This window comes from Teleopsis dalmanni, chromosome 2 (assembly GCF_002237135.1).
Source record: "Teleopsis dalmanni isolate 2A chromosome 2, ASM223713v2, whole genome shotgun sequence".
In the NCBI taxonomy this organism is placed as follows: Eukaryota; Metazoa; Arthropoda; class Insecta; order Diptera; family Diopsidae; genus Teleopsis; species Teleopsis dalmanni.
Window position 1 is genome coordinate 237,856,749 of NC_051847.1, and position 10,527 is coordinate 237,867,275.

The following is a 10,527-nucleotide window of genomic DNA, read 5'->3' on the forward strand; positions in this document are numbered from 1 at the left end:
TAATTTAAATCTTATTCTATTTTATTATTTTTTTAACAAACTTACCATTTGTAAATATTAATTAATTTTAAAATCGTAATGTTTTCAGTTTACTTAATGAAGCGGGAAAACGCTACTCTATTATTAAGGATATTGTTCAATATGCAAGAATGCGAATATTTGTAAGAATTTGAATTAATGCAAAAATTAAATTACTGATTGTTGAATAATGTTTGGAAATATGAAAACCATAGGACTTAGATATGTAATGAAAAAGCCTTATGAAGATTTATCATATTAAGTTTTTTAATTTCTTAATTTTTATTTATTTAACCTTTGGATAAATGAACTAATTTAATAAATAAACGAATTTTCGTGCTAAACCATTAACCTAAAATCATTTAAAGTACGTATATCTGCGAGGAGACCCATTTCTTTGGTCTCATTATAAATATTTTGGTTGTATAAAGAAGTATATCTCATAAACACAGCAACTAAGAGCTTATAAATGGTAAAAATTGTAGTTCAAAGCATTTTTTAATTTAAAAAGTATTCGTTACTCATGAGTCAACGAATGTCACTTGATTCATTTCAAACTGTATCCAAATCAATTTAAAAGGTACGAAATATAATTATTTGTAATGCATAAATAGTTGTGTAACTTAGTTAGTTGTGTAAAACAAGCTTTTTATAAAATGGTAAATATGAATAGCAATTTATTCACCATAGTAACGACACTTTTTCTTGGTGTGTTGAAAATTTTTGCTGGGGTATCCTCATTAAGATAGGAATTTCTTAAAGAAAAAATGTTATGTTGCAGTTTTCAAAATTTATTTATTTCTTATAAGAATAGATTTTTATACAGACTAAGAGTAATTTACTTTAACCGTTTTAAACCAAAAAAAAGATTTAATTAAATTTGATTATAAAGAACATCGAACAATTTAACGTAATAACGCCCAGACGATTGGTCCAACACTCAACACCTTATAAAATGCGCCGTCTTAAATACTAAATCGACCGAGCTTTTATGCAGCACATCATTTTGGTCTACAGCTACTCTTGCTTATTTTAGCGTTTGCAATTATTCTATTACTTTGTGTGCGATGTTTTAAGCTGAACTCTCAGCTTTCTGTCTTTTTGTTTTATAGGTCTTTCTTTATTTTTAATAAGACAACGTTAGACTCTAAATTATAATCACATCCATTTGGGGATAATGCCTTAAATATTAAAAAAGTTAAAAAAAGGAAACCATTCAATGAAGTACCTTGTGTAAATGCTTATATGAAGTGAATGTTTTATTGTGCTTTTACCTTTATTTTGTATCGATATATGTTTATCGAAAAAGTGTAGAGATTGGGTTAATTAACATTTGTTTGAAAAAACATAAGGAATTCCTGCTACAGTTTAAAGTTACGAAAAATTCTTAAACATAGTGTGCTTCTGATGCAAGACGAGAAAATGACCGAGCGTATCCGTGCAAAGTATAAAATGCAACACAAATCGTTACGCATAAGTCACAATAATGCGAATAAAAAACCGAAAATAATTGAGAATAATGAAGAGGATGTGGTACTTATTCCAGATGCTTCCATTAAAGAAAAAAATATTGATATAACTGACAAAGACAATTTTGTTGAATGCAAACAAAATATTAAAGAGGAAGATGTGTTTGCTGATGATGACGCTATTAAGGAAGAAAACATTAACAAGGAAAATTTTGCTGACACAATTGTAAGGCGCATATCAGGAATAGAAGAAGAAATAGTTGCAGGGGATGATAATGCTATAATTGACGAAGAGAATTTTTTTAAAATGAATCAATGTTTAGTAAAAAATGTAAATAATACGAAAGAAACGTACTTCTTGGAAAAACAGCTTCAGAACGCTCGTAAGGAGCATAAGCGAAAAATGACGCAAATCGAAATGGAAATAATGGAATCTAAAGCACGACATGAAATGCAAATGGTGATGTTAAAAGCTGAACTAAAACTAAAAGAATCGCAATTGGTCAGTTAAATTATACAACATAAGACGATCATATGATGATTAACATGTATACATGCCAACCAACCTTGCGGGTTATGCAAGGTCGGGATGTGGTCGGGAAGTTTACACAAATTAACAAAAGTTTATTTTTAACGCATTGAATGTTAATGTTTTTTTAACGTTGTCAGATATTTTTATACAATCAGACTCAGATGCGGAAAATTGTAAACTGTAACGCTAGGTTTAAGAATGTCAGTTAAATGATTCGAAACCGTCATTGCTGTTAATGTTTATATGTAAATTAGCAGATGGATCGATGACTGATAAAGCGATCTCGAACTTTAACTCAATAGATCCCCGGATTTCGTCAAAGCGCTCATATTAATTACAGAATAACATTAAAAGTGAGTATTGATCGAGTAAAGGTGGCGTACATGTTGAATGAAGAATCGGCGGACAACAGCTTTGATTTAGATCAAATAAAAATCAATCAACATCTAAAGAAGTGCTGCAGCGAAATGCTGATGTGTAAGTGACTTTAAGTGAGAGACGCGTCCGTTTGCCTATTCGTTACACAGTTAGTGTATTGCGCCATCAATCACGCATGGCCATTAATGGTGAAATGATATGAGGCCCGCTATAAACTTGAAGCAGGCGTTAATTTTAAAACTTTGGAAAACAATGTAAAACATATTTTTAAAGTTATTGAATATTTATATGGATATGCAAGAAGTTTAAACTTTTGCTTGTAAAAAATTATGCACAAAAATTGTTAAATTATTAAATAAAAAAGTTAATTTTATTCACAACGAAACCGATTACTTACATATATAATAGAAAATAAACTTTGCTAAAAGTCAATTATAACGAAAGTAAAAACTGGTTTACTATTAGAAGGGTTTTTAAGTAGCAGTTAATTACAATAACAAAGTTTTATTTAAATTAATTGCTTTCTTTTGCTGACCATACAGATGTTTTGAGTATTGCCAAATACTCATCATAATGATCTTTACAATATTCATTGGTTATATAAGTCCATTTATAATTGCTAAAAACTGTTTAATTATTAGAAGGGTTTTTAAGTAACAGTTAATAACAATAACAAAGTTTTGTTTAAATTAATTGTTTTCTTTTGCTGACCACACAGATGTTTCATTGGTTATATAAGTCCATTTATAATTGTTGCACTGGAAGTACCAGGCTTAGAACTCTGAACCTGTCAAATTATTACATGTACTAATCATTGATTTTATTAATTTCACCTATCGCGTCATTCAAAAATTACATATATACAGGCATAAGTTTTAAATTAAGTATTAAATTATTTAATCAAAATTCAGAACATTAATGTTGTTATCTGTAATTACTTTATGATAGCCTCTAAAAACCAGTAATAATTTTTTACAACTGTTATTTCTTTTTATCTATAACATGATTAATACTGTCTGAAGACACGTTCAGTTTTTAAGTCTCTGTTTAATATTTCAATATTTCAACTGTTATATTATAAATTTTTAAGCTTCAATTACTTAAAATATTTATCTTAAAGTTAGTATTTCGTATATAAAATTATGATGGACTGTTAAAACTTATCAGTTCTGTATATACATATAATACAATATAACAAAATATTATATATTTCTATACATGTATATACTACACAAGTTTTTAAGAACATTGTTTAGTTGTATATATTGTTGCGAAGATACAATTCGATTTAAGTTAACTGAGATAATTTTGAATTATGTCAGTTAGATAGTAAATAAGTTTTTAAATATAGTTGGTTAATTTTAGGAGAATACAGTGGTTGGTTATTTTAAGCAATAAAGTTGTGTGTGTTTCAGAAAATTAATAACGGTTATAATTAATACAAGTTTAATATTATTCACTTATCAGGATCCAGTGTTATCGAACGAAGCGTTGGAGTAAACGTAACATTGGTGTCAGAAGTGGGATCCTGATAAATAAAATGGTTAAGCTTGGACAGTTAACCGTAGTGCAATTAAAGCGGCAACTGGAGAAGCTGGGGCTTAGCACAGGTGGTGTTAAGACGGAGTTGCAAGTAAGGCTGCGTGAGGCTTTAGAGGCGAGCGGTATAAATGCCGAAGTGGAAGAATTCCCTGAAGAGATAATTGTAGCGGGAGAAGTTAAACAGGTGGGTAATAATGAAATGATGGAGCTTATGATGAAGATGATGCAGCAGATGAAGGAACATGCAGAGCAGACTTCCACTGAACTGAGGGAACATGCAGAGCAGACTTCCACTGAGCTTAAGAAAAACGCAGAGCAGATTTTCTGTGAATTCAAAGATTTAAAACAAGAGTTGTGGCAACTTGTCTCGATAACAGCAGAGACGCAAGAAAAGTTGTCGAAAAGGGTTGATGAAACAAACCAGAATGTTCAAGTCTTTAATGAGGTGTACCAGTTAGAAAATCGATTGGATGATTTGTCGTCGGATCGTCATTCGTTAGCGAGTGTTCGCCGGACTGGGGGAGTAAAATTAAAACCACCGGTGTTTGGTGGAACCGCGATGTTTGAAGTTTTTCAGTTACAGTTCGAGACTACTGCTGTTGCAAATCGTTGGGGTGAAGATGAGAAAACGGCAGCGCTGATTGTGGCATTAAAGGGCAGCGCGGCAGAGGTGCTACAACAGATTCCTGATAAGGCACGTAGGAATTACCATGAGTTAATTGGCTTATTAAATCGTAGGTATGGCAGCAATTTTATGTCACCCCTACGCAGAGTAGAACTGAAGGCAAGAGTAGAACGGGTTGGCGAGAGTCTTCAGAAATATTCCGCGGATATCGAACGTTTATGCAATTTAGCGTATATTGGCAGTTCTAGTGACTTCATTAAAAAAAATAAAATTGATGTTTTTATTGATGGCATACGTGATCCAGAAACCAGACGGCAGGTGGTAATGTTTCCAAAGCTAACTTACGCTGAAACAGTTGGCAGTGCGTTAACGTACGAGGCTGCCGGTATAATGTGTTGCTTTACAGCAAAAGTACGGAAAATGGAAACTGGAGTGGCAGGAAGAAAGACAAGAAGGAAGGCAAAAGAAAAGACAGAAATGAAGGCAGGAAGAAAGACAAAAAAGAAGACAAGAAAGGAGGTAAAAAGAAATAGAGGAAAGAGAAGAAAAGAAAGAAGGATAAAAGAGAAAACAAGAAATAAGATAAGAGGGAGAAGAAGACTGATTCAAATAATGAATAGGGAAAAAAGAAACAGGAAAAAGAGAAGAAAGAAAAGGAGGAAAGACTATTTCGGTTTATATAGTTATGATTTTGTGTTAATCGGCTTTGGTATAGCTGAATCAGTTGAAATTAACATCTGCTTGGACGACCAAGAATCCCCATATGTTATATATGTTGAGGGTACTCCATTTGAAGTAGATTTTATGATTGCCCATGGAATTACGTTGGACTTAGGACAACGTATCCTACGGAGCGCTGTAATGGGATGTCCATTGAATACTGGCAGTGAGCATTGCGATAGGGTGCGACAGGTTCGATTGAATCGACGACAGAGAATACCGGCAAATTCAGAAGCGATTGTATGGGGAACACTAGACGCGAATAAAAGGACGAACAGATGCTGGATTGTAGAAGCCATGGAAAATGTCGGAGTCGATAATATCGTACTTGCACGAACTTTGGTGCATCCGTTCAGGATTAATCAGGTAATCAAATATGATGCGGAGACCGCAGAGGACTTGTTGGTCGCGAATAAGTTGTCTTATAAAGATATACCGTTAAACGTTGATGCCAACCTCACAGATGATAAGAACGTGACAATTGATGTAAATGTCTTGTTTCATGAGGATACCACAGATGACGTATTGGCTACGGGTAGTGAATTTAATGCTGATGTCAGAGATATCTTGTTCGTTTCGGACATAACAAATAATGAGAATAAGATGAAAGTAGTTCATTTGGAACGGTTGGCGCGTTGTCATGAAGATATAGTGACACTTGTTCGGGACGAACAAGTTTAGGTGGAGGGCAATGTTGCGAAGATACAATTCGATTTAAGTTAACTGAGATAATTTTGAATTATGTCAGTTAGATAGTAAATAAGTTTTTAAATATAGTTGGTTAATTTTAGGAGAATACAGTGGTTGGTTATTTTAAGCAATAAAGTTGTGTGTGTTTCAGAAAATTAATAACGGTTATAATTAATACAAGTTTAATATTATTCACTTATCAGGATCCAGTGTTATCGAACGAAGCGTTGGAGTAAACGTAACAATATATTAAAAGCAAAGAGCAAAAAATAATTTGAATATATATTGATTCCAAATTTCAGTCCCAGCACTTCACTACACTATGTAAAAGTTATAAAAACATATATAAAATATTAGAAATTATCCTGATAAAAGCAAAGACGAATTTGCCGAAATATGTGTAGAGATACACAAAATACAACGTACGAAATAAAAGTTAAAATATTAAAAAACAAAAACTGTCTTAATAAAAAAAAGTTTTCATCTTTTTGCACTATTAACCTAGTGTCTTCAGCCACATAGAATACTTCACTCGTTAATTTCAAATATGAGAGCTGAAGTTTCGCTTCCCATGTATTTTTTGCAATTGACATACTATTTTTACGTGAAATTGGCAGCACCGTTTATACATTCATTGAGTGTGGTCGGTCGTTTTCAACTCGATTGTTTTTATAAATTGCTATAAATTGGGAAATATTTCAGTCGTTGTTAAAATTAGAGCGGTAAAACATAAAATGATTCCAGTAATTACAAGCAATGTAAATTTTCAAAAGCTTGTCATAAGTACAGGCAATATATTGAATACAAGTAATCAGCAAATCGGAAGTAGATCGAATGAAGAATTAATTGACGGTCTAAAATTAACTTTACAAGCAAATGATATCAACCATGTGGTATTAGAAGAAACTAAAGGGCAAGTGCTGCGTGCAACGCAGGAGCTTAATGAAAAACTAACAGAGAATCAACGGCCAGATATTAGCATTGGAGCAAAAATTTTCCTAAATAAAAATTCAAAAGAATGCATCGAACAAGCCATTACTACACTTCTACAGATTTTAAATGTAGAACACGTAGATAATGTGGTATTAGCATATCATCCAATACCTCAGAATGTAATAAATTCAGCACCAACAACGCCAGTTGGTACACCAGCAGGAGAGAAATTTAAATGGCATAGTCGAAACGATCAAACAGTAAGAGAATTAAAGGAGCTATGGAGCACGCTAGAGACATTTGCACTAAATAAGCAAATTAAGCAATTGGGCATATCCGACTTAGACATAGAAACATTATCGCAATTGCATGCAGGCGCACGAGTGCCACCCACAATTGCACAGATAAATTTATCATCGTGTTGTGTAGTGCCACCAGCACTGCAGGAATTTTGCAACAAACACGACATACAACTGCTGACACACAGCGACCCAGAAATATTGGTATCTGATGAACAATTTATAATACCCGGCTTCACGGTTGATTGGACATTAAGGTATCAAGTGCATGTACGCTGCCGAGGCGTACTCACTGCCAAAGGTTTCATACTAGGCGCTCACGATGTGGCCACAAAGGCCTGAAGCTTGCTCACATAATAAAATCATTGAGTTCTATAGCTTGTAAGGCTCTTGGCACTTTTTCACTTAAAAGATCAACTCTCGATCTACACTGTAGTATGTACTTATTGTTTGTTATATGATTTATATTTTGTTTATTAAATTGAATACAATTAATTGATCTTACTATCAAACGAAATCTGCAGACACTTAAAGCAGTTGCAGTTGCACAAGTGCGCTTAGTTAAAAGTTAAAATATTTAAGATTTTATATTATTTCACGTGATTTGTGATGATTAGATTGTATAGATTTTTTATCTGCTATATAAAGAACATGCACCGGATTTTAGTGTATTAATCCAGAGACGCAACTTAGTTATACATACAGTAGTAATACAGTAATACAGTAATATATAATTTATGATCAAAGTGTTGGTATTTCAATAATTTTATTTAATTTTTATTTATTGTACAAAGAAGAAAATTTAATGAACATTTTTTATGTTATCATTGCAATAAGAAATTTATATTTTTTTATGTAAAAATGTAGTATAAAGAACAGCTTATTAATTAGTATATATGTATATAGTATATAAATATATATATGTATATGTACATGCATTTGCGTACATAAGTACGCATCTTATTATGTGTTTACAAATTTTGTATTTACTCGATGCTATTTCACAATAAAAATTTACATATTTAAAACTTAATAACTTGGGTATTTTGTGTATTTCGTTTGTGTACTAATATAAAGATGCATAATTGTACATACATATGTACATATGTTTGTTTAGCGTTTTTGGCTTTTATCTATTTAAAAAACTATTCAAATTTAGAATATACAAACAATTACAAACAAACAAAAAGCCACAACAAAACAACAACGATTCTGTTTGATTAGATAATAATGATAATGACTTGCTTTTTTCACTGCACGAATATGAATTGAATTTATACACATACATACATACATACATATGTACACATCTTATTCTATGTATAAATGGATTTGATTATATATTAACGATTACGTCGTACATAGCTCATACAGAGGTTTACATGCGTATATACCTAATTAAGCGATACGTTAAATATTTCCTGACCCCGAAATTCGTTCTCATTCATAAGTTTTAAAAATACCATAATTTAACTCTCACGAACGACTAAACTTCATCAAATTTTGTTCGTCATCAAGTGATTCATTCAAAATTGTGTCGATAATGAAATTAAATCGAATAGCCTAGAAGAAAATTATCAACTTCAAAATATAATTTGCCTTTAACTTATCAACGAACAGAGAAAATATGTATTGTGATAAAATGATAATGTTTAAAATAACTACTCAGTTTGCCTAATTATTGTCATATTCGAAAATATATCCTTTTATATTCTCGTTATAACGAGCGATTTCCGACTTATATGATTTCTATTAGGTTCATTGGTTTAGCTTACGCAGTATTGTCTGAATTAAAATAATATATCTTAGGTCAAAGTAACAGAAGGTCGTCTCTTTTTTATTATTTTTATTTTTAACTAACATACTTCGGCTTAAAGCCCCTAAAAAGTCATCTGGCACTGATTGCGTGTCTTTTTACGCTATGAGGCGTTTCTCACCACTCTTTTTTAAAAAGTGCGCCATGCTCTTCAACCATGCGTACAACACTGGTTCCTTCCCCCAGCCATGGAGGAAGGCCATAGTTTGTCCCATTGCCAAGAGTGGCAAACCTAAATGTGACCCCTTCAGCTATCGTCCCATTTCTCTCCTCAACTCCGTCAGTAAGCTCTATGAGACTTTCATAGCAAGCAAGCTGAAGTCCTTCTCCTCAAGGAATAATATTATTCCTTCTTATCAGTTTGGCTTCAGAAGCCAAACCTCCACTCTTCATGCCCTGCATCATCTCCAAAATGAGATATGCATAGGCTTTTTCAATAAGCAGCCCACTGTGGCATTAAGTCTTGACATTGAAAAAGCCTTTGATACTGTCTGGTTTGAAGGTTTAATTTTAAAGCTTCACCAGTTCGGCTTCTCCCCTGCGCTCTGTAGTGTGGTCCACAATTTTCTGTCCAGCAGAACCTTTCAGGTTCGAGTCGGTTCCTCTCTGTCTCGAGATTTCCCCATCGACGCCGGTGTCCCTCAGGGCTCGGTTCTTGGACCCCTTCTTTTTAACCTGTTTATAGCAGACATTCCTTTTCCGCGGGCCCCTGTTAAGCAAATCTGCTTCGCCGATGACTGCCTTGTCTTCATGCGGTCATCTAATCCTCACCGCCTTTCCAATGAGCTTAATACCCACCTTGGAGCCCTCTTCGACTATTACACCAAGTGGAAGATTAAACTCAATCCCTCTAAGATCTCTGCCATTGCCTTTCTTGGCCAGCAGCGTGATCGTCCTAGAGGTTTTAGCACCTCTAATATTCAGCTCAGGCTCAACAATTCTCCAATTCAGCTTGTCCCCAAGCTGAAATATCTTGGTATTGTCTTCTCATCTCAACACAATTTTATATCACATGTTGACTATGCCATCCGTAACGCCCGGTTCAGGCACACTCAACTCAAAACTGCACTTCGAAGACACAACCAGCTTAACTGTAAAGTTAAGCTACTCTGCTATAAGCAGCTTATTCGTCCTCTCCTCACTTATGCCTTTCCTATTTGGTCTGCCATCACCTCTGCTCAGATGGAAAGAATCCGCCTGTTTGAGCGGAAACTTCTCCGTGATTGCACCAACTATAAACGCAAGCCCAACGGCAAGCACTTTCCTATCTCCACTCTGTACCACAATGCCAAGATTACTCGTGTTGATGAGTACCTTTTGACACTTGCCCGTAGGTATCTCACCCGGCTCCACGACCTCCCTCCTGATGTCTCTTGTCCAGATACTCTCCCAGTAGACCTTGTTCTAGCTTTACGTTTTAAACCTCCACAGTACCTTCTCCACTATTTTGACGAGCTGGGCCAAAATCCTCTCGCTATTCCTCTCTTTAACCGCGGCTTTCGTGA

General features: G+C 33.8%; 1 protein-coding gene across 1 annotated transcript; it reads left to right on the forward strand.

Annotated features, from left to right (window-relative positions):
• The first annotated feature begins 6,608 nt into the window (after window positions 1–6,608).
• Window positions 6,609–7,997, forward strand: LOC119684326 (glutamate--cysteine ligase regulatory subunit-like). The gene has a single exon (XM_038098347.1). The coding sequence runs from the start codon at window positions 6,709–6,711 to the stop codon at window positions 7,546–7,548; it is 840 nt and encodes a 279-aa protein (XP_037954275.1). The 5' UTR covers window positions 6,609–6,708; the 3' UTR covers window positions 7,549–7,997.
• The last annotated feature ends 2,530 nt before the right edge of the window (window positions 7,998–10,527 follow it).

Coding starts and splice junctions, on each gene's coding strand:
- LOC119684326 (XM_038098347.1), top strand. CDS start 6,709: ATGATTCCAGTAATTACAAGCAATGTAAATTTTCAAAAGCTTGTCATA.